General features: G+C 32.4%; 1 protein-coding gene across 3 annotated transcripts in view; it reads right to left on the bottom strand.

The window, feature by feature from the left end:
- The window catches only part of LOC108912147 (E3 ubiquitin-protein ligase HECW2), a 247,310-nt gene that overhangs the window by 11,643 nt on the left and 209,510 nt on the right, over window positions 1-26,157 (bottom strand). Inside the window, exon 1 of one of the 3 annotated variants that reach the window (XM_018717317.1) lies at window positions 10,684-11,037. The exons of the other annotated variants lie outside the window; for them this stretch is intronic. Within the exon in view, the coding sequence (XP_018572833.1) occupies window positions 10,684-10,724 (41 nt within the window). The 5' untranslated portion in view covers window positions 10,725-11,037. Of the gene's footprint in view, window positions 1-10,683; window positions 11,038-26,157 lie in introns of those variants that run through there. 3 annotated transcript variants of the gene reach the window in all.

The following is a 26,157-nucleotide window of genomic DNA, read 5'->3' as shown; positions in this document are numbered from 1 at the left end:
TAAAATCGTTAAAGAATATATTGTTTCAAAGTTACCAATAAATATTGTCGCAAAAATATACTTTAACCATTTTATATTACCACATATAACAAATTAAAATACAAGCATTAAATCAGCTCCGAGATCAGCACTTTCAGTATTTGACGATTTTCAGTAAATTTATCGTTCCGCCAAACTAATCTTTAAATAAACTTAATTTGTTTTACACACATAATTTAATACTGTATATAATAAAGCTCAATGGAAATTTCCGTTTAGTTGTAAACAGATATTCAGTTAAAAATAGCATAGGTATCTTAGTTCTCTCGCAAAACGATCAGTTACATTTTCTGCTAGGAACGCTTTAGGCACTTTTATTTAATAACATAGGTAAGGTACACGTTAAAATCAACGAACTCGACTATAACCTGGGGATAATTTACGATTAGAGGTTCAAATTCGAATTAAACACTCGAAGGTTGAGTAAAATATCAATAGAGATACGAACTCCAGATTTTCTTTGTTCATTTTTTTATGTATGTACAACAACTAACGCTATTCTTTTAAAAATAAAATTGAAATTAATTATTCAAAATTGTTTATAAAAGTCGAGCATATTAATCTTCAAACTTATAAAAGCAATGGAAATATAGCGTCAAAATTAATAGGGATCCGAGAGACCAACTATCTAAAAATAGTTATTTAACGTCAGAGATAATCTTTGACAGATTTGGATAAACAATTTGATCCAAAACGAACACTGTCAACAAAGAGCTCTACACGATATTCAATTATTCTGTTATGCAAATATTGTAATAATCATCCATTTGGCTGTTTCCTTCAAACAAGCGTGAACTTGAGCATAACATTAAACTACACTGATGTTAAAATAAACCAGCAAATTCAGATGAGCGGAAATCGTAAGACGCGCATAGCAGACGCGTATCGTTTTCGGTCTGCAGAGACCATTCACAATTCACCAGCTGTACAAGTAACATATTATGTATATTAAAGAGGTTATGAAATTCTTTATAAACTATAGTTGCCACTATAGCGAATAAACTGCCTAAGATAATTAGAAAAAGTTTGCGACGCACACTGGTGGATTTTTGTATGGAGGTGAGGAAAAAAGCTTTTTTTAAATATAGTAATTTAATGACTGCTGTAATTTTATGTATATAGCAGAACATAAAATAATTCAGATTAAAAAATATATATATTTGGGGGTGAAAAGCAAAGGGGTACAAGTACCAAAACTAAAAAAATTGAGTTATATGCAGGAATCAACACTTAATACCAATATCTATTACTCTATGGGTATGTATTAGAAACCAAAAATATGTATGAAAATGCGTGTCAGGTTGCAGCACCCAACGCTCCCCACCCTTCCGAATTTACGAACTCGAACGAAGCTAATTCCCTATGTAGCGTTCCGTTATAAATGCAACTAATTAAAAAGGAGCACCTAGGAGCACTTGAAATTGATTTAAAATGTAGAAGCTGGTATTAGACAATGTGTTGGTAGTGGTTTCCAACTGTAGACAAATGTAGCTAAAATTAGAGGTCCAAGTGTTTGGAGAAATAGGGCTTTTTTTATTCTATGTTCATAAAAATATTTTTCTACATCTAACTGATTAAAAACTGAATGTTCGAACTTAAGGGAGAAATTATGCCAGTACCAATTACATTAGCTTTTATCACACTCCAATTTGTTCCATTAATGCAAATTCAATTTAAAATACGTTAAACGGTTTTAACTGATAATTAAAATAATATAAGTAAACTTATGACCTCTATATCGCAATAAGAATTATTCATACTTTTATCTTAATTTCTATTTGTTTATATTTGAGTAAACATGGACGAAACCAACTTACAACAAACCGAACATTACGTTTTCCGGTTAGTCATAATCTTTTCGATCTAAAAAAATGCATTACGCCATATGATGTTTCCAGTGTGTAAATGTATTAAAATTTTTATTGGTGCAGTAACACAAACAATACGTTAATATAAGCGTACAACTATAACAATGTTATTGTTAAAATGACAGTTTCATTGGTAAAATTAGATATTTCCCTATATAAAAATACGATTATAGATACAAATTGAATACCAAAGATAATTTTTGTTAGTTGAATAACATTTTTGTAAATACGAAGTCTGTTCAGAAAATAACTTTTTGAATTAAGCGCTAATGGAGACATTTAGTGATATGCGGTTGGCAGCATTGCGTTGCACATAACCCATAACCTCCTCTGTAATCACATGTTCTTGAATTATTGATATCGCATTTAGTTTTCGTGATATTGTTATTTCAGTGCAACCTGCAACGTGTTGAACTGTTAGTGATGATTTTTGAAATGTGCGATTTTCAGGAACAACGATGCAACGTAAAATTTTGAGTGAAACTGGGGAAAACTTTCACGGAAACGTTTCAACTGTTAAACAAGTTTACGGAGATGATGCTCTGGGTTGTACGCAATGTTACGAATCGTTTTACTTAAAAGTCAGTCAATTGAAGATGATCCTCGACCAGGAAGGTTTTCGACTTCAACTGATGACTCCCACGTTCAGAAAGTCAAAGATCTGGTGCCTGCCCTTCACCGATTGACTGTTAGAGAAATTGCAGAAGAGGTTAGCATCTCAATTGGATCATGCAATGAAATTTTGAATGAAAAATTGTACTGCATCGAGTTGCAGCATTTGTTTCTTGTTTGATGACCGAACAACAGAAAGAAAATCATGTGGGCGTTTATCGGCAACTCCTTAAACAGTCCAATGACGATGAAATGTTCATTCAAAGGATCATAACGGGAGACAAAAGCTGGATTTACGGCTACGTTATTGGGTAAAAGTTCAGTAATCACAATGGATTGACAAAGGATCTTCACGCCGCAACAAAGGTCGTCAGTCTCGATCCAATGTCAAAGTGATGCTCACTGTTTTTTTTCAACTTTATTGGAATTCTGTATTTTGAATTCTTCCCTTCAGGTAAAACCGTGAACTGTGTGTACTATCGAGATATTTTACAACGGTTACGTGAAAAAATCGTAAAAAGAGACTTGTGGCGAGACAACTCATGGTTCTTGCACCATGCCAACGCGTCCACACATTCAGTTTTGTCAATTCGTCAGTTTTGTGCCAAAAATCAGATTACTGTCCTCCTTACACGCCAGACCTGGCAATAACGTATACAATTAATAATAAAGTTTAAAAAAAATAAAGTTCGGTAATTTTTTGAACAGACCTCGTACATGATAGTACTTCATTAAAATTATACCAAACTGTTAATCGCTGTGAATAATCAAGAAAGAAGAGTCAATTTAAAATTATAGAAATTCGTCCACATAGAAGGCCTATGAATAACACAGCAGGAATATGTCTATTTAAAGATGTATACTTAGAATAACTGGGATGTCAGTGTCCTTTGAAATTTAAGTTTATTTCTGGCATCGGTCTATGTTTACATATTAGTATCATCAACTTCTGCCAACTTCTTTGTTTTTGTGATTTTTCCTGCGAATATAAAATGAAAACATGACGCATAATTATCAGTTCAATGAATCCCGATGAAGAAAAATTGTTTCCTCTCTTAAACAATAATCTTCTAGTCGCAAGATTTTTAAATGCACTTTCAAATATGTAGTTTTTAGGAATTTATTATAACGGTTGTATATTTCAAGTTTATTTCGATTAATTTCTTAATACATCTTGAACGAGTTCCCAGCCAAATAGGGGCGATTAACCATTTTTTGAAAAGCATTATTCGTATTCTTACTGTCTTTGATGTAGTCCGCCAGGTCCTCTAACTTACTATTAAAAAGACAAAATCTACCAATATTTAATTCGATATACAGGGTGATTCAGTCTTAATGTTATTAATTTTATCTACGTATTTGGAATAGACAGAAAATCGAAAAAAAATTACTAGACTTTTTAAAATATAAGCAAATTATCTCTTAAATCCTGTTAATTTGACGCCCTACACATTTTATAAGGAACGTGCCAGCGGACTACATAGCGTTCGAAGGTTGAAGAGAAACAGCTGATTTCCCCAATCGTGTTGAATTTTGCGGTTGATTTCAAAATCAAAGTGCAGCGAATCCCAACTTTATTAACAAAGTGTTATGCTAACCGTACTGGCATTTTAAATAGGTAGGTACCAACTCTTTGAAAAGTAATAAGTCATTAGGTATACGTACTATAAACTGAATAATTAATTGAATCACCCTGTATTTCGCTACCTCAAAATTCCTCTTTAGCAAATTTTATTGAAATTCTTCAAAAAATTACAGTTATCGTAAAATAAATAAATTATATATTTTTATCGTAACCTAACCTAAATCGGTGTATTTTCATGTAAGGAAGGTACTCTTGTAGTATGTAGTAAATTCTAAATTGTATTTACTCATACCAAAGCTAATTTTGTTTAATTTTGCCATCAGTTTCTTCAAGCTGTAACAGAATTTCAGTAGTAAATAAAATATAGCGCTCTGAATAACATCGCCTATGAAACTTAGATAATACTAGTGGCCATGACAACACTTTCTACATGATGATACTGTTACACATGCACTATATTTGTCAAGGTTATGTGTGAGTAGGTATTATATGTGCGCCTATTTTAAGTGTACCCGAACATAATAGATGTTTTGAAAATTACAGCCTGAAATAGTCGACATGCTCCGTGAGAGTTAATTTTATTTATAAATTTTACCAACTCGGCGTTACCCTGGACTACCTACATAAATAACAACGATGATAATAGAATGCTCTCTCTTGAGTTTTAGATTTAGAAAAACAAAAAAAATATTATCGCTGTATTGGTCTGTTTTTTTAATTAAATATATCCGTGAAAAACTGCTGACAAAGTTCAGATCTGCCTTCAGAAGGAAAGTTACTGGTGATTTGGAAAAATATCGATGAAAATATACGCGCATGCTATGAGTAAAATGAGGAAAATCCCCTTCTATTGGCAATTATGTGGGAAAATGTAAATATGAAGGACAAGTCAATTTCATTAGAGAAAAAAGACAAGTGATTATAATAATTATTATATATTACGAAGCCTCTTACTGTTTTGTTCTACAAAAGCTATTTTATGACTAAAAATATGACTAATAGCAAATTATAATATAAAAAACTTCCTACATTTCCGACAATTAATGCATTTATACAGAGTGTTCTACAAGCTCTATCAAAAACTTTGACAGATGTAGCTGAGTTAATTTCAAACATTGTTTCTTATATGAACATAGGTAGGTCCGATTCGTTTTTGTTTATAAGCCTTTCATTTCAATCAAAGTAGCCTGATAACTAAAAATGATGGTTGCTATAGCAATAATTATTATTTGTGTTATTTTGTTTATTCATTTGACACTTAGCGTTAAAGTGCTAGATAAAAAATGCATTTATTGAACGTATGCAGATATTGTCTTTGTATACGGGTATTCCAATGGGAACGACAGACAAGCAACCCTAGAATACCGACGAAGATACCCAAATAGACATCAGCCTGCCCACTCAGTCTTTAGTGCATCATTTCGTAGACTTCGTGAAGAAGGTAACCCCGCTCCAAAAAAATCCATTAGTCCTATTGAAGTGAATGTACAAAATGAAGAAGATATAATCGATGCTGTCATTGACAACAATTAGTGTTCGGCGTATAGCAAGTAATCTCCATTTATCACCGAATTTTGTATGGCGTGTATTGAACAGAGAAATGTTACATCCGTTTCATCGTCAAAATGTGCAAGCGTTACATGATGGAGATGCTCCTCAGCAATTAGAAGTTTGCCGCTGGTTACTTCAACAACATGCACACAAAATGATAGATTCATTTCGCTTGTCATGTGGTCTGATGAAGCGTGTTTTACTAGGGACGACATAAATAATAATTATGATGAACATATCTGGGCGTTACAAAATCCACATGCAATTAGATCAAGACGATTTCAGCAAAGTTTCAAAGTAGCACTTTCAGCAATAATTTACTGCCTGTACATGTATTAAATGATCGCTTAAATGCAGATCTATATGGAACTTTCTTGGAAACAACTTTTTTTATTTCATTGATGACATGGGGAGAGAAGTAACTACTTGGTTAAATGATCATTTCGCGAATAGATGGATCGGTCAACAAGGTTCAATAACATGGCCACCGTGTTCTCCAGATCTAAATCATTTGGACTTTTTTTATGAGGACATATGAAGCAGGTTGTCTACCATGCAGGCTACTCGTCAGCAGTTACTTGAAAGAATTCAGGATGCACCTAACCAGATAAGAAATAATTCAAATCTCATCCGTCGAGTGACGGAATCTTTAGTTCGCCGATGTGCTTGCATTCGAGCCGAGGGTGGATATTTTGGATAATTTTTATAGTCTTAAGATTTGTTAATTTGATTAATAAAGGTTAACTAATGTTTAAACTTTAACACAAATAATAATTGTTGTTATAGCAACCATCATTGTTATTTATCAGGCTACTTTCATTGAAATATTAAATTATATTTTTTAAAATGCTTGCAACTTCTAAACAAAAACGAATCTATCAAAGTTTGTCATAGCTTCAAGTGACAAAATGACACAAAATATTTTCTTTCATTTTGATTACTGATACCTCGATTGATACAACTTAAAACAGAAAACCTAAATTTATCGACGTATACCTGAGACTTGCAGTACTACCGCGGTAGTGCCTGCGTACCCTCTGTTATTTTGCCCCCGTTGTTGTTTTTGTTTAAGGAGCAGATGGTTGTAAAATTAGAACCCGAAAGTAGATCAGGAGATCATGTTTTCACGTTAACTACAATTTAAACTCGACTAGCAACTGTTTTCTTGCATATATTTTCTATTCGAGATATTCCTGGCACCTGCCAGGATGTTAGAATATCTGTAAAAGGAAAAGGAAATAGGACACCTGAATTCAAAACACTTAAAATATACGTATCCTAATTAAGACTTGTCTAAACTAAAAAAATAATAATACCAATAACATATTTTAATCAAATTTATATCTTCCGAAAGGTATCTAATCTGATATACATATACACAATACCTTCTAAATTTAAATTCATCTATAAAATAAGTGAATCACTATTATTAACAAACGCTCCTAGAATTTTACTGTTGCTATAGCTGTTTGAAAATAGCAATTAAACCTTAAGGTGGCCATATTCCCGGCCGAGAAATAGTGAAATTTCTGGCGTTTTTAGGTACTGAAATCTTTAAAAGTAATACGTGTTGAACAAAAGTAAGCACAAAAATGAAATCCTTGACGTTTTGTTTATTCATTGTTACCATTTAAATTTACTCAAATAAAATAATAACTAAAAAAAAAGCGATTGTAAAACATGCGTTTGCTGTTATTCTAACCCCACATTTTAAGAATTATTTTCACGTACTTATAAATAAAAGTAAACAATTTTATATGTAGGACTAAGCAAGTAAATGTTATAAGAATATTTATATGTGGAGTTATATATAAAAAAGTTAGTATTTTCGTAGATTTCAGTACCTAAAACCTTGATGGTTTGATCGTTTTTTGCACCTGTTTATTCGTTTTACTGCGGCGTCTTTGAAAATACCCAGATGGCATGACATAACATTCCTATTATTTGATAAGCTTTAGATTATTCAGTTATTAAATGTTTGAAATTATTTGTCTTTGCGGAAAACACTATTTAAAGAATATGGGGCCCTTAAGATTAGTGAAAATCGTTTTCTAACTTCTGAATTCCAATGACATAGTTTAGGATAAATAGGATATCGTGTAAAAAAGCAACATGTTAAGGAATAAATGAGTAGGAACAATGATCAGAAAATAAAGTTGTAAATACCCATTAGCAATGCAAATAGAGGTCAAAGATTTGACTGTTTCCATGATAATTTTCTTATTTATTAAGGAAATGACGGCAATATTTATTTGACAGAAACACTGATTGGGTTACTTTTAGATATATGTATCATGTACTAATTATTTTTATTTAATGTTCCTTTAATCATTGTTTTATAGTAGTATTAAGTAATAGAGGAAACTAAATAATTAAGTTATACAGTTTCATAGTCAAATTTTTTTTTAAAACTTCCAGTTCACGTTAAACTTTAATTATCTTATTATGATCATCATTGCCTAATTATCTTAAATTACATCATGTTCTTATGATTAAAATTGTCTTTCCAATAAGTATAGTTGAATAAAAATTAGAGATCTTAGAAATATTTGATGAAGTAGAGTAGTACTATCTAAAATTAGATTTAACTCAAATAATTACGTATTTTTTCACACAGAAAAGGAGATCACCGAAAATTTCTTGCATGTTTAATTTATTAAAATTGTTCAATTAACAGCATTCCAGCAAGAAAGTAAAAGAAATCGTAAGCTTTACGAAAGTGAAACAATAATGGTATCTCACACTTTAAAACGATTCATATCCAGGTTAATTAAAATCCCATAAATGCAACGGAACTGTGTATAAAAAGAATAGGATTTACATTAACATTGAAACAAAAGTGCATAAATTACAGTAAATACGACGCACTGAGCTTAAAGTTCTCGTTTTACAATTCAAATATCACATATCGCCACATTGCATTATTTTAATTCAAGGGAAAACTGAAAAGTGCGATTAGCTACCTACCTGTAAATTATAAAATTGTTGGAAATTTCATAGTTTTCGTGACAAGAAAATGAAGACAATTCAACCGGTTGAAATGGCTAATTTTAGAAATTTTGTATTTTTTTATAAATATCCTTATTAAATGTACAGGGTGTTTCAGAAAACATGGGCCAACGCTCGGGGACAGATTCCCAACCTAGAAACAAGATTATTTTTTCATATCAACATAGATACGATTTCGCTTCGTTCCTTAGCTACAGGGTGTCAAAGTTTTAAAATAAAATATGTTTTTTCCAAAACTCTAGATTTCCAGTTTAGGGAAATAAATGAAATTTGGACAACTAACTATTTACAACCGAATACACATTCCTAGGTATTATTATGTTGAACATGAATTACAGGACCGGACTTACTGGCAAACAACTAACTTTTTGGAAAACGCTGGATTGGAGAGGTGGTCCAATTGCGTGGCCGCCTCGTTCCCCAGATATAACATCCACAGATTTCTACCTCTGGAAACATGTGAAAAAGCTTGTCCTGTCACTTGAAGGGCAGCGTATATCAGACGCATTCGCTTTAATTCGCATAGTTTGACTATATTGTTATCTTGGTTAATTTTATTTTTGCCAATAAATTGATCAATTTATTGTAGCATGCAAAATGGTACCACAAATACAGGATCTAACTTTAATTGAGGTCAGTGATCAGTTGTTTATGTAGTATTTATTACTATTTTTTGCAATCACTGTGTTTAGTTTGTGAATCTCGGTGTCAATTCGCTTTGACATTGACCTAGTTTAAGTGTACTATACTAGTAATTTTACATAATATGTTAACGAATTGCATGCAGACACGGCGTAATTACAAAAATTGAACAGTTACACATTTAGGAATGTTAAATAGGTACAATTAAAATGTATTAAAATTCTATACAAAATACAGCATATTTTTCCTCCTATTTTTTATTCAACTACTTCATCAGAGGAATCAGTGGTAGACATCTTAAATTAATTCAAATCAACATAAAACAGCAACAAAATTGAGCCGCGAATGATACGTACGAAAGTGTGTCTTTGGCGGGTATTGTCGTTCAATCTGTTTCGACCAATAGTTGAATAATTTCGTGTTTATAAGATTGGAATATGTAAGTTGACTTTACATCTGATATGAAATCAACAGTATCTTTTTGCTGGAATCGAAATAGAATTTGTATAGTGCATGTTATGTTTTATTAAGTTATATTTTATAGTGAAATTTAAAGTTGTATTTAGTGTATTTTTGTGTCTTTATGGTTAAATTGATATTATCAAAAACATGTACATGAATTTAGATGAGATTTGACATCTATGTTGACATCTGATGCACGCGGTTGTGTGAGCTACAAGAGTCTGTCCCGCGGCGGGGTATGAAAAATTATAAAACAAAAGTTAAATAAAATTAGTTTTCAAGACTGAATATGAGACTTATGATGTGTTTACAAAGATAAAAGGAAGCTTCCGTATATATATGAATCAAGATTACACTGTATGGCGAACTGTGACAAATTAATAAATATGAACATGTTTTAGAACTCGGTCAATTTCTTGATCAATTTATTTGGTCAAAAATAAATATAGTAACTTAAAAATTTAATGAACGTTTACAAAAATGTACAAATTATTTCAAAATTCATACAATGAACATTATTTGATAAGAATCAATTTTTCAATTAATTAAAAAAAAGTTCTAAACAGGGGTTACGAAAACGATTTACTATTTAGGCAAAGTGCTCTGTGCAATAAAAATAAAATTGATTTTGAAATGGTTGCATCTGAACAAACGTTTAGAAAAGAAAAATAAAGTACTACCTACATGATTGCATTAAATACGTAATATGATTTTTGAAAATATGAAAATTGGTTTCGAGTGAAAAACATATTTACATTATTAGGTTCTAATATAAATTTTAACAGAGATATTAAATTCCGTCCAAGAACATCCATTCAGAAATGGTATATTACTGGCTAAAAAGGATTTCCTAAGCTTTCCAGTGGTTAAAAGGCAAAAAACGTAAAAGACTCATTTGAATCAATTTCAACTTACAGACTGAATATGACTCCAATAGTTTTTGTAACGATCCCCATTGTACAATCCAAATATCAGACACTGCACTTAAAGTATAGCACTATCAAAGTTGTTCATAGTTATTGGAAATTAAAAAATAAAATCACCATTTACAAAGACAAAAATCTCAACGACACCACCTCACCTCTGAGAAAAATGTAGCTTGGTACATGAATGAATAAAAAATCGGGCATTCGACCGAACTAAATCATGTTTATATTATACACAAATAAGATAAAATTAACCGTTGGAGAAAGGATTTGTTTATCTTTGTGTTTGTATCAAAAGCGCACGCACTCGTAAGCTCAGCGGCGTGTCCATGCTTTCCACTACTCGGCGCTTCGAGCAACTGTGAAGGTGGAAGGTGGACAGAAATAAAATATTGAAATGAACCAGGGTACCGGGTGGGTGGGGACTGAACGCTATCTATCCGGGCCCTGAAATCGTTTATCGCGTTTTGGGCTGTTGGTTTCGAGCTTTTGATACATTTATAGCAGTAGGGAATTGGTTCGGAAACTATGAAAGTTAAGAGTCGGGCAGTAAATCTTCATTTGGAGGAAGTAGGTCTTGAGAGATTTGGTAGTTACACTTGTATACTAAAATGGGATATGCAATTATTACAATTATTTATTATTCCTTTATTCAGGCTTTGAACTTTTATGCAAATATTAGTGTTAGGAAACAGGTGTTTCTAAGATATAGTGACAAACTGAAACAGGTCGTGGACACACCATTTTAAACAAGTTTCATAGACAATTTTTTTTAATTAAAACAAGAAATGGCTACACAGATCCAATTTCATGGAGGAATAGTTTTTCTTTTATTTATGATGGTGAAGATGTGTAGGTAATTCCACATTTTATGTAAAAAATATTTGTGACGTTTTTGCAGTATATAGGTATATTTTTTAATTTATAAAGGATAAATGTCATATGAATCTAAAACTTCATTTTCTTCATTCTCATCTAGATTGGTTCTCAGAAAATCTGGGAGCTTTTAGTGAAGAACAAAGAATCTTGGCCTGAATGAGGATGGTAGGTAGAAAACTCAGAAAAGTAAGAAGACAAACTGACAAGGAGGCAGACAGACTGTCAGTGGACATTTAAACAGAGGGTGGCAGAAAAATGAATCAGACAGGAAAATAGACAAAATTACCGACATAAAGGACAGGGAGAAAATACAGACGGGCGAGAAATACAGACTGACAAGCAAACAAACAGGTGTGCGGGTAAAATGGCAGACAGATGAACAGACAAAAATTGGCAGGTGAGCATTTGGAAAAAATTTTTACAATTTTTTTCACCTCCTATTCTTACTTTAACCTTCAAACGACTTTGAACATGAGGTGATAGAGGTCGACTCAGCGACCAAAAAACCTATGTATGATTTTTTTGAGATTTTTTTCAACCACTTTTTCTTCCTTCAAATGACGTTGAACCTGACGCGATAGAGCTTAAACATCGGCAGGTAGTCCCGTGTTTTTTTTTTCAAACTAAATGTTGACCTGTCTTGTGTTATCAAGAGAATAATTTTCTCATCCTGTGCGAGTGAGGAAAAAAACATTCCTTTATGATGAAATTGCAATCGATTTTCTGAAGGTCTATGCTGAAGTTTCATTTACGTACATTTTAGAAAACTTTTTACAGTTACACAGGGTGTTTCGCATAAGAACCGACACAGAGCAGGTGCATGTAGGGGAACCCAAAATATGGTGATTTAACGCAACTTACCTTTATACTAAGCTGCCTTGAAAGTGGGGGTGATTCAAGTAATTTTAATTTATTATAGGCACCTTCTATCAATCATTCATATTACACTGCGAAAGGGAGAAATAAGAGGGATATTTTGTTTACTAATATTATCACAACATGGCATTTTGGAGACCTTTTGAAACTGAACAAAACGAAATTTACCACCAATATAATAAAATTGATTGAGGACATAAATAATTAACATATGTTGTTGGCCAAATGAACATATAATAGAAATTTTCTACACATTATATACAAATTATTATAATTTTGTATCTTTAGCAAAAAATTTTTTTAGAGACACCTATGAAACTCATTAAATTTTATTACCAGACGGTTTTTTGCATGTTCAACTGACTTCGGAATGACTGTACACGGTGTGAGTGTACCAAGAGCATTAATCGACAGTAAGTAGAGTTCAATTGAAGCATTTTGAAGGGTTGATAAGGGATTATGCACCATTAAAATGTGTCTGAATTCTTTAACCCGTCGGCTGATTTCAAAAATTATTACTTTATTCTATGGGGAATTTAATTTTAAAACTTTTCTTACTCTTGTAATTTTCCAAAAAACTTTGTCGTTTTCACACACACGAATAACTAATAATATGTATTGCAGCTGTTATTTAAAATCATCGAACAATCAAAAGTTGGCTATGAATTTAAACGTCAAGCTTGACGATTAGTAAAAAAGTTGGAATAAAAATAATTTAATAGAAAAACAAGCAACAGAAATAACAACATACAATTTGCACTAATCAGTTATATAAATTGTTCAAATGATCACCGTTTTCTCTCAGGCATAAATTTATTCTTTGTCGAAAATTGAAGTCTACTCTACTCTATCCAATAACTGCTGATTGTTTCTAACGAATGTGTATATCATTTGAATTTGCAATGATTTTAAATAACAGCTACAATACGCATTTGTGTTTTTGTTGAAAACGACAGTTTTTTGAAAACTAACAAGAGTAAAAAAAGTTTTAGAATTAAATTATCCATAAAATAAAGTAATAATTTTTTAAGTCCACCAACGGGTAAAAAAATTGTCACATTTTAATGGTGCATCATTCCTTATCAACCTTTTAAAATACTTCAGTTGAACTCTACTTACTGTCCATTAATGCTCTTGGCTCACACCATGTACCAAATTTGGTTTTTCTAAGTTTGAGTATAACTGAAATATCGATTTTTTTTTCGAAATTTATGTTCCTGATCTGTGTCGATTCTTATGCGAAACACCCTGTATATCGGGTTCCATTTTCACCATATCTTAGAAGCAACCTGTATCAAATCAAAAAAATACAGTGAATCGGACCCGACGCCAGATCTTTCCTATTAAATTCAGGGCAACAACTGGGATTGAAAACTATATCTGACAGGATAAACACCGTCAGTCTTTACAGAGATATTTAAGATGTTCCTTTGAACTTAAATTTAATGTTTAAGGTTTACATATTGGATTCCAGCTCAACTAATATATAGCCACGAGCATACTTTGACCTGAAAACTTTTTTAAGACGTTTAATAGGTACTTCCAACAAAATAATCACTGGTATATTTTTTGTGGTAATAGTTTACAGTTTTTATATTACATACATATTTGTATTTCTTTCTCTATCTAAAATGTGACCGAACGAAAACTAATTTTCGTATTTGCATTGGTTTCAAAATTTTCTACTACAAAATGATAAAGAACTTAAATAAAAGATTTTATTACACAATCGTACGTACATTGCAATGAAACAGATGAGTAAATTCTAATTTACAACACATTGCACATGTTTTAGCAAAAATATGAAATACATATTTTGTGATCGCACAGTTCTTCTACATAAAAACTTTAGAGAAACCACAACAAGGAACATTTCCATTTATCTACAGTGTATATGAGTCATTATGTAGTAGATGTATCTACTGGATGTGGTTACTGAGGTAATCATAATAATCAATTTAGCACTCAAGTTTCAAAACAGATATGTATTTAGGCTCGCATTTTCAAGTGATCGTCGGGTAATTTTTTAGAATTTTCCCAATAGGAGTCTGACGAACATACATCTGAATCAACTTTCCTAATAATTAGGTATGCATCTGCGAAAACGCAGGTATACTAAAATGTAACAGGGAATTTTAAAGGTCTCAATCGCATTATGAAACACAATATATCGCATGAAAAATTACCCACATTCGCACATTCAAATTCCAAACGTGACGAATATTTTGCACAATATATTTAAAGATATCGTTAAAATATTCAAATGCTGCACTGAATACGAGTTCAAATGTTTCGTTCTATTTGGTTTTAGACATCAGAATCTATGAGATAATAATTTTAACACATGGAACATTGAAAGTTAGGCGTTTTTACAAATAATTATGTGTCACTATTTTTTTTAAGCAGTGTATGTTTTTAATTTGTGAATCTTAGCGTCAATGATCTCTGACACTGAACTAGTCTAACTGAGCTATACTACTGTCACTACAGTATAGATTTAGGATAATTAAAATACGGATATACAGAAATACGGTATATTTCCACACTTTTTTCTTATTCAGCCACTTTAGCAGCGATTCGGTGCTATATTAAATTGATCCAAAATAAATAAATAATGAAAACCGTGAATAGTTTAAATTTAAGTAGAATTCCATCATGTTTCGAACGCTTTCGAGGTGCAACGGAGATTAGCCACCGCCGTTCTGTTGCATTCGCTTTTGAAAGCGGATTCGCCAACTGCCTTTGCACCTGGTTTAAACGGGAATGGCCGAATACTGTACTGTGTCATTTGTAAGATTGGTGCAACATTTATGAGATTCCATAATCTTTGAACGTGAATATTTGGAACCATGAATTCGAAGACTAGCCATAAAATTTCAAGTATCGTGCTATAAAAATCAGGTGAGTAAACAGATTCCATTTATTTTTGTGTATTTTAATTATCATTATTGATTACTGCTTGAGTTTTCTGCTAGGTTACTTGTTAAGTACTGTTTCAAAGTTTATCTTATTTAAAAGAATTAAATATTTGTGGGATGATAGGGCTCGTGGCGAACACTCACTCGTCAAATGTAACGCGCTAAAGAGCAGTACCTTACGGTAAGTGGTGTGGATTTTTGTTTTTTAATAAACTTTCGTTTAAACATGAGATTTGACAACAACGCATAACCCAGTTCCCAATTGTGCATATGCTGCGACTAAAGCGCGCCGTTGTTTGAGGTTACACAAACTTTTCCTGCGGCGGGGTACGAAAATTATTTAAAAAAAAAGGTTAAAAAATTAAGTTTTCACGACGGAATTTAAAAAAAAAAAACTATTGACACGTGTTTCTAAAGATCAAAGGTAGCCTTTGTTTACATACGGCTCCCACTCAAAGTTACACCCTGTATGTAAATTTAATTTTAAAATCGACAAGAAACTAATCCTTCACATCCACTAAATAAACGTCAGTTCCCTACTTCTTTTAATTAACTTGGAAACTTGTGTTTACTTTCCTAGAAGAGGGTTTTTCACCAATTTAATTAGAATCGATCCCGGCCACTTCTTCCTCGTTTAAGTCGATTCGAAGTGATTAATGTCTGAGTTTTTGTAATAAATTTGAGAGGCGAGTTAAGTCATAATTAAAAAGAAGACCGCCAAGCAGAACACCCCAGGAAAGACTCCGTTAATTGTTTGTTGCCATAGTTGCGTGGAGAAATGGTAAATGAGAGATTCGATCGTACTCGTACTCGTATCCATATTTCAATATTATGACGTGGGGGTTAACAAAATGAAACTGGATTAGCAGCCCATTAGTTCTCCTGATTTTATCTCAACATATTTTTATCGATACAAGGTGAAATAAAATAGTTAACTTAAGATATGCATGATTTTTTAACAGCAAACTTGTTGAGAACTGCTATTCCACTATTTACGCATAGCAAAGTTAAATAAAAAAGTATTTTTTTTTTTACTATATGTCAAAGATATTTAATATATTTTCATAAAAACATGTATGGCTTCCTCCTTCCCTTGCGTTTCTATCCGATAATAGTTTTACAGCTTACAATGGTTTAAAAATTTGTAAATTCAATATTCAATTGTTCATATGACTTTCGAGACCAGCGCTAGCGTTGCGGTTTGTGGTCAGTGGAAATCATTCTGCACCAGTGGGAAGAGTTTTATTTTATTTTAGGCATATACAAAATTCATATTACAATACAGGGTGTCCCGAAATGCATGCAACAAAATTTGGTCACAGATTCTTAAGACAAATTTAGGGGACCCGTATTTTTTCTTTTTGCCAAGTGGCCCCCTCTTTCGGAGTTACAGCCCCCTGAAGTCCACCCTAATAATAATCTTTTTTTTTATATCCCAGAACCCTGTTGTACGAGAATCACTGAATTTGGTACACAGGGGTTTTATGACGTGGAATCTGATGGTACTAAGCTTCTTAAAAATTATCAGTCCACTAGAAAACCATTAAATTTACAAACTTTTTGTCTCTTTACACTTTTTTTCGAGAAAAATATCAAAACGTGATCGGAGTGCATATCGTGATTCGCCATTTTCCTCAAAAACATTGCGTTTTACGAAACAAATATCAAGGGACAAAAAAGTTTCTAAATTCAATAGCTTTCTAGCTAACTAATAATTTAAAAAAAAAATCAAATTTTCGACCAAATTTTTCTGGTTCCAAAGACAAGGAGGCCCACGAAAATGTGTCTTAAGGTTGTTTCTCGCCAAAAAGCGTAGCACTGTGAGATTCCACATGTCATAAAACCCCTGTGTACCAAATTTAGTGATTCTCGTACAACATGGTTTTGAGATATAAAAAAGACTTCTTAGGGGCAGATTTCAGGGGGCTGTAACTCCGAAAGAGGGGGCTAGTTGGCAAAAAGAAAAAATACAGGTCCCCTAAATTTGTCTTAAGAATCTATGACCAAATTTTGTTGCATGAATTTCGGGACACCCTGTATATTCTAAGTATAAATTAATTTTTAATATATTATAGTTAGAGGTTATGTCTTTACTATGAAAACAAGTGAAATGACGTTTGTTGTATACATGTGGGTGAGAAGATTGTGACAACTTTAGCTGTTGCCAACCAAACGTATTTTGTTTGTAACTTACTGTTTAAAGGTAAACAGTAAATAAAAAAGTTATTTTTCAACAATTAGGCAAATGTTAATTTTTAACTTTGTTATAGTAATTTAACTGATTTTTTAAATAGTGAAATTTTAAACTATATGATAATATTTAACTTGCTGCAAGTAATTTTTCAATCGTTTAACGCTTTCTTCATTATAAAATAAAAATTATGAATTAAAGATGACTGCATAATTTAACTTTAATTCGCTCATACAACTAGATATCATTCATTTTTAATAAAAAAATCCATAACAGTGCATTTACACACACACAGCATAAAACTAAAAGATTAAGATTTAAATAATTTTCGTGGCACATGACGTGGCAAATTATATCAATAAATATTGAAACTTCTAAATAGTTTTGTAATTTAGAAAAATAATTTTCGTATGACTAATTTACGCCTGAAATTCAATTATAAATGTACACATTTAAGATTCACCCTGAATACAAAAAAAATATAATCACAATTGTTTAAAGATGAGAAACCCGTAAATGTAAAAGTTAAAAATGAAATGAAGGGCGGTTGGATGTGGTCATGGTTATCATTTATTTATTTCGTTTATAAAAAATAATTCTAGAAAAAAAGAAAACTGAACGCAAGCTAGTTTTTACTTGAGACAATTATAATAGAAATGGAGTTCATTTTTTATATTTTTGTGACCTATTTACCTAAATTATATTTTACAGGGTGTTTTCATTTTCATGTCCATGAAGTCCAGAATTAATTTTATTTATTTTTTAAAAATTGCTTAAATATTCCTTAGTTTATACTTTATGTAAAGGAGTTGACGAATGTTAATGTTAATGTTATTCCTTAATGATATCCTGGTGCTTCCGGTAAGTGTAAAAAGGCATTTATATAACAATACAAGGTGATTCAGAACTTATCCAAAAAAATAAAATTCTGGATGTACAAAGGACCCTTATAAATACAGTTTTGTAAAGAAAAAATCAAAAAGGGTAGTTCGAAAATGATTTAAAAATACACTTCTGCACGGCACTGGAAACTGGTCCACTGTAAAACCTGACCTCGTACAATGCGACCGGCATGACGGTGTGATAAAAACGGACAAAAACTTTCGCAAGGAAAGAAATATGTAAATAGAATTTTATCGCACCTATTTTATATCAGCAAATTCAACTGCTTTTGCTTTTATTAATTAATAAAATTAATTTGTGTTTTTAAATAATAAAATCATTTGACATACCCGATGTTACAACAACAATTGTTCAAAATTTTATCCACCAACGTGTAAACACATTTGGGTCCGTCTTACTCAGTTTCTACGAATTAACACAAATGTTGTCTTGCTTCACCATAACACAAATGCTTCACCATAAATTACACGCTAACCATTTTTGACACTAACTATCCATTTTTGACACTAACTAGTAAAAAACTATTGTAAACACCACAGATAACAGGTAAATACTATCGCAACGATGATTGCAAAATTCGATTTCAGTATTCGGAGTCGCTGAAGCCACGTGGCTCTCCACGCGTATTGCGAATGACGCTAGAGACTACAGTTGTCCAGCTATGTAGTGGTTGAATGTACTATAACTTCAATAATTTTTTTCTCGGAAACTATAAGGATTTTACAAAACATTTTTTACGATATTCACTCCACTTCTCATGCCGCATCTATTCCCAAATTTTTTTGGATAAGTTGTGAATCACCCTGTATAATCATAAATGTAGAATAAATAAAAAATCAAATCAGATTTTATTGGAAGGAATAAAATGGCAGGTAAAAAAAAATGTTCATTGATTTTTACAATACAACAGTAAATTCCGGTGGAATGAAACAGGTGAGTATAGGTTCTAATTTGCAACATATAGCACATATTTGAGCAAAATTACGAAATATTTTGCGACTACAAGATGTTATTCTACGTGGAAACTACAAAAGGAATATTTACATTTTTCCTCGTAAATAATGAGTTACATAAGAAGGGCAATTATCTCAATATTTTGTCACAAAAGAGACAATTTTTAGTATAGCCAAATTTACCCTATTTAAATCGGAAAAACCGTTTTATAGTTGCCCGAAAAAAATAATAAACATTTTTGATAATTCTCGCCTCTGGGGACTAAAAGAAGCGATTTTTAAATAATGGTAAGTTCAGTTAAACCATTTGAATAGTGATTTATTACTTCATATTTCTTGGAGATGTACAAGGATTTCTTTAGAGCTTTCAGGATCTACTGGGACGTATAGATATTAAAGAAGGATGTACGAGGATGTAAGAATTTGTGGTAGTTTCATGTACATTGAATATTAGACACCACATAGGCCAACATTGTTTTTCATTACAGTCATAAAACACCTAGGTTAAAGCTGTGATTGCTGTTTGCTTGGTTCTATACAAACAACTATAGAGTTTAATATGATCTTCAAATCAATATTACGGCGCGTTAGTTCCAGAAATACTCTTCCATTTCAGACAAAAAATGAAATTCCAACGAATTGGATCGCCTCATACAAATTTAAATTAGTCAGGGTCTTAGAGCCAACCAAAGTTAGTGCCGGGTGGGTGCCAGTAGATTCCAATTAAAGTGGGACGTGATCTATTTGTAACGTCAACAATGCATCTTTATGAGGTTCAAATCAAACCAAAAAAAAACCTTTTTACTACTTTATACATTACGGGATGATAAAATTCTTGTCACGGACAAGCAGGCATTTAGTTTTTGAAAAAATGAAAAAAAGAACAGAATACCTCTTCACACGTGCCAACATTAAAGACTTGTACAATCGGATCTGACAACGATATTGTGACAATTATAAACATTGAATCATTTTGGTATAATAATCCTCCTTAAACGACTACTAAGGTTTAGGCCTCTAATTTCTAATAATTTCAACAATATAATTATAGAGATGTCCAATCCATCCATTTAGTGCATTTCAATCAAATAAGTGTCCAGTTTCTGTTGTTGGTTGGACAAGATTTATCCAGAGCTATAAGCAGTGGCGGCTCCCGACTTTCATATCAAGGAGGATGGAAAATTTAGGTACACAACACAGTATTGAAAAAATATATATATACAGGGTCGGAAAGAAGTGGATCTTATTTGTGGAAGGGCGAAATGGGCGGTGACTAATAGATGCCTTCATTATAGCCATCTTTCTCTATTGCACGGATTTCTATGACTTTCTTTATCGCTCTCACGTAACGGCCGATGAACCATGGGGACTTTCCAACCCTGTATAATTGCGCAGTTTTATTTCAAGTAGTATTGAAATATAGGGAAAATTCATTAAAGTTTGATAGGTATTTCTCGCACCATTGATTTTTCAATAGATTGCATTACTGTTAGTCTGTATTTACAATCAATTTAATCTTCTATAAACTTTTAAAAAACAGCACTACGTAAGTAACAAAGTTTTACACCTTCCTGGACAAATTACGCTTAATAAAAAAAGCCGTAAATAGTAGCTTTGGTTACGGTCGGACTAAACAGAGAGAAGTGCATGGTAAATATGCGCTACTTCCACTATCTTTGAATGCTGCGCGACGGTAACCATGACCACCGCTGTAGACACTTTACAGATGTAAGAGCGAGCTACGCGGAGCCCGCGTATTCAGAGTTTTTGAAATGCATTTTGCAAGTCGAGTTGACTGTACATTACAAATTTAACATTGTAAATAAACTAAATTTTAAATTAAATACTTTTACTATGAAAACTTTTAAGGGGTACGTCGGCCCCGGCACCAGCCGCCACTGGATACGGAAAAGCCTCAAAAACAATTTTTTTCCTTCTTAGATGAAAACTGATTAAATCTAAAAAGGCGTTCATAAAAAAAAAATAAAATTACTGTTATGTTGTCTGTAAAATTATTTACTAAAAGCGATTTTTACTTTTTTCTAAAAAAATCTTGATCGACTAGGAATTCAACTGTTTCTGTCAATGTTGACTTTGTTCATTTAAGCTATTCTCCGTCTCAAATTTGCTACAGCCTGTATATGAGGGAATCGTATCGAATGTCAAATTTGAGGACAATTATTAATTTCCAGTATTCCATTGTCAATTTTGAAAAATCATAGACCGCTTCGGTATAAAAAAATATTCTTATACTCTTTAAAGATTATCACAATATCCTTGGTACACCCTCTTTAGTTAATATATTTACTCCATAGGAAATAAGCCTGTAAAATATGCCAGAGATCTTTCAAATTCAATTGGTGCTTAATACTTTTCCTGTAACTGTAAATCCAATTTATTTTTACATTTGTGTACCATCTGGAATAAAAACTGAAAAGAATTTGTGTATGTGTAACTGAATTATGCCCAATAAACATTGAAAGACACGAAAAGTTTGATACGGAGGAAAAGGTCGTATGAATAAAATATTTACACTGTGCATATTTTAATACTATCAAAAATTTTACCTATTTATAGCAGAGGTTGTTCAAATCGATTCAAACTGGAGAAACCTAGCGTGTCACGAAAACAGAGTTCTTAACTTCGGAAGACAACAGTTACTACATTGTTTACGTATCTTTAAATATATTTTTATTTTATTTTAAAGCCACTTGTTGATTCTCGAACATCCAATCAACGAATGTCCAGCGCTTGAAATGGTCGTCTGGTTTCAATTCCTGGGTTAGCTGAATCTTGAATAGATGCAGAAGCAAATCTTAAAATTGTGATTTTTGAAATGCTTAATTGCAGTGACCGACGGCGCACTGACGTTACGGGAATTTTCGCCATACTCACGGTAGCAATATTTTGTTTTTTATTGTCTACAATCGAACCTATTTGTTCAAATTTGGCAACTAACCTTTTCACAGTTGTTTCATTCGGGGCATTCCTTCTATCGAAAAATTCCATGTAATTTGCGCACAGTCTCGGTTACACACTCTCCGTACTTGCAATGAATTTCCACAATCATTCATCTGTCGCTCCATTTTGTATATGACCCTGTACATTGCTGTCAACTCTTCGGAAATCCAACTCAGAGCAGCATTAAAGCATTTTTCGTGGGAAATAAGTGGAGGAGTTTGAAAGGGACAAAAAGTACACCAAAGGCGTGAAACGGCTTAAAGTATTTGTGAATCGCGAACAATATAGGCCCTTAAACAAGTGATCTTTTGAATTTCGACAAACGGGAAAGTTTGAATGTCTCGGCTAAATATATAACGTACAAAGCACATGTTATAACTGTCTCTCGAATAAAGAAGTTTTATATGTATAGCTGTACAAATGTAACAAAATGCTAACGGTATCAGGTATATTATTACTGAATAAACCGAAATTCGCACGTCAATATACAAAATCAATGGTATCTGTACAAGGCATACAGGATACCTTATTGAACAGTTTCCAATTCAATAGCTTTCAGCTGCATCACAGGTAGAAAATCTACTCAATTCATTGTATGAAGACGTTCTGATACGTAATTTTACCGTTAGTTCCACTTGTAGTTCCTTATTAAGAAATACTTTAAAATACTCCCTCTATAATCCCAAACTACATGGAAAGGTTTTTTCTTGTTACCTACCATTTTCTTTAATAAAAAATCCAATAACACGGAAAACACTGTTATAAAAATTTAAACGATTGTTGCCTAAAACCGTGACAAAAACAAATTGCGTCAAACTTTGGTAGAAAATCTACAATGGGGTCATTCAGTAAATTTTCAAAAACGTTCTTATACGTATATTGCTCATGATTAGGCGATCTTGAAAATTTCAACTCAATCCGTTGAGCGGTTTTCAAACTATATGATTTTTAAAATGCAAATATTTGTCTCAGACACAGACTTGGCAATGCAATGACGTCATCGCATGGGACGGTCTGGTCAGCGGCGTAGGAGGCGTTCGTACGCTACTTCCAGATGAGTTTCTGCATCTTCAAGTTATAGAACCATTGCAATGCCTACCACATAGATGTTTTAGCTTCTGTGCATATTAAATTTAAAAAATGGAAGCAAATTTCGTAAAAGCAAATTCTTCTAATTTGCCAGAAGTATGTTTGTTAATGGTTATGGATTTTTTTTAATAAAGTGCTGAAATGAGAGGAGCGAAAATGCAAAGGTTTCGTTTCAATAACGTGTAAAGCTCCTTTAAAGTACGTTTGTTGTAAAGATTTTGATGTTTTTGTACAATAAGAATAGTAAATCAGAATAAGGATTTTGCGTTTAATTGGACGAAACCGTTTCTGTTACAGGTTTCAAAGATATCAAATACAAAATTCTTATTACTATATTTATTCCCATGGATACTACATAAAATCTACCTAATATTTATTATGCATTTTATATAAATACTATAAAAAATCAGCAAAAGTGTAGTGTTTCTAGAGAATAAAAACGTATTTATTACATACCTAAATTATCCAGGGTAGTTTTGTTGCTTTCAAAATAACTCATTTTTCAAATAAAAGATATAAAAAAAAAACAAATCAAAGTAGAGACTAATAGATTATTGATTTTAGATCCGCACGACAGAACACTGGGGAACAATACAATATTTGTAATTTCTTTTCTGTTCTGTGTCTTCCATATTGCTAAAAAAATTCGGTATTTTAATGTACTCAATCGAAACTTAACAGGCAACTAAAACCCGACAACCATAAAAAAAAAATTCTGAACGAGCTCATTGTTGGTAATAATTTCACAGTTGTATGAATAAATTACAATGTAAATGTCGAGTTTTCAGAAAATTTGTTCCTGACACGATTTTAGGAACAATTGCGTGAACTTTCATGACAATGTTTTTTTCGTGTGTAACCACCCTGTGGATTGGGTTTCCCTGTATTCTTTCCTTGCAGAAGACTGCCCGGACCTCGCTGTGTTTATAGGTTTAAGAACTATTAGTAAATGATATAGTCGTATGTGTTTATGTTACCGCCCATTGTCACCGCTCGGTTAATGTTTTCTTTAGGTTTAAGGTACCTACTTGAATGGGCCTTACTGCTGGTCATGTGATGTTATAAAAGGATTATTATGAAATAAAGATACATTAGAAGCGAATGCATGCCATTTTATTCTCTCTGAGATTATATATTGTCCAAAGTAGTTTACAGGTGCAATATTTCATTAAGGATTCTCCACTCTAGAGGTTGGAAAAAAGTTTACTTTCGGGAATTTTCAAGAAAAAATCGATACAAGATATAGTGTCAGGAACAAAGACTTTATTGTGCACGGATTCAAATGATGGCAAGCAACATTCTTTTCAGAGAGCTGTATGATCGGAAATGTTTCTTATTAACGGATGGTCTTGGAACAAAAACACAAAAATTTTATGATATTATATACTTAAAAGTAAGGAACATCGTAGGTAAATTAAAAAAATATTAATAATTGTTGATTTAGTGAACATTCAACAGAAAATTGTCGAGAAAAGACGAAAAATTTTGATTTAATGGTCAATAACAATAAAAATTGTTAATACGATGTTCTGTGACTTATGTTCGTTGAAAACTTTTTGAGTTATGTTTCCGTCCAGTTAAAAAAGTGGTTTCTCGAAAAATCTTGTCAATTTCTTCATCCTCTTCTCTTCGGCTGCATCTGAGACTCAATCTCACCTCTATAATAACTAACTATCGCGCGCGTTATCATGAGTTAATAAGAACCACTCTTGTAGCAGTTTGCAAGTGGTTGCCCTCTATCTCGAAAAAACTCGTGTTTTTCCCCCACCTAAAACTTTTTTTCTATATTCTTCACAAAATAAAGCATTGTACGAAAATAGATTTTTTCAAAATTCTAGAATGGCGTTACCCCTTAAGGCAACTTAGTTTTATCCCCCTACCTGAATCACAGGAATCGGCCTCAACACCCTGTATATTTAAATACGAAAGTTTCTCGAATTATTGTTTTCTTCGACTAACTTCCTCTACTCTAGGATTAAAAAGATGCATTCAAAAATGTTTTTACCCAAATGTAACGTAAAAACTATCAAATACATTTTCTTTTTTGATTTATTAAAAACTTAGATTCTAGGTATATGTAAGTAATATAATTGTGTAACGTATTAGGCTAACTATTCTCATGTCGTGTAGGTGTAGCATCTTAAGGTGCCAAGGTCCCTATCCTACAATTTTCATAACTTTGGGGGCTGTAATCCTACATCATAATTTCGTGCTCCATTAGACCTGCAGTCTACCCTTTGGGCATTAGCCCGGTATCCTCACTTCTTAAAGCGGCACCAATTATTAACAAACCGCTGCAATCTAGTAGCATGGTTTCCATAAGGGAAATTTTATACAGGGTGTTCGAAAAAGGTTGTGCCAAACTTCAGGGCTTTTAGAGGGGACATTGTGATGAAAAACTTTTGCATAGGTACCCTTAGTCAAAAATAAGCCGTTTCGGCTCCAGAATCATACTGATAACAAAAAATAATAAAGTTTCAAAATGACTTGCTTGAATGTAAAACATGTCAATATCATATTATTGTTTATTACTGATAAAAGAAAAAAGTCTAATAAAGTTTCAAAATCACGACCCCCCAACTTAGATAAATTGGTCCTTCGAAGCATAGAATCACTCACCCGTTGGAGGATGTGCGGATCTTGCTGTACGTAAAGAGTGGCTGCCATCACTCTTCCTGATAATTTCTCTTGGC

Source organism: Anoplophora glabripennis, unplaced genomic scaffold, assembly GCF_000390285.2.
Source record: "Anoplophora glabripennis isolate ALB-LARVAE unplaced genomic scaffold, Agla_2.0 scaffold502, whole genome shotgun sequence".
Classification (NCBI taxonomy): Eukaryota; Metazoa; Arthropoda; class Insecta; order Coleoptera; family Cerambycidae; genus Anoplophora; species Anoplophora glabripennis.
This window is presented reverse-complemented; position numbering and strand designations above follow the sequence as displayed.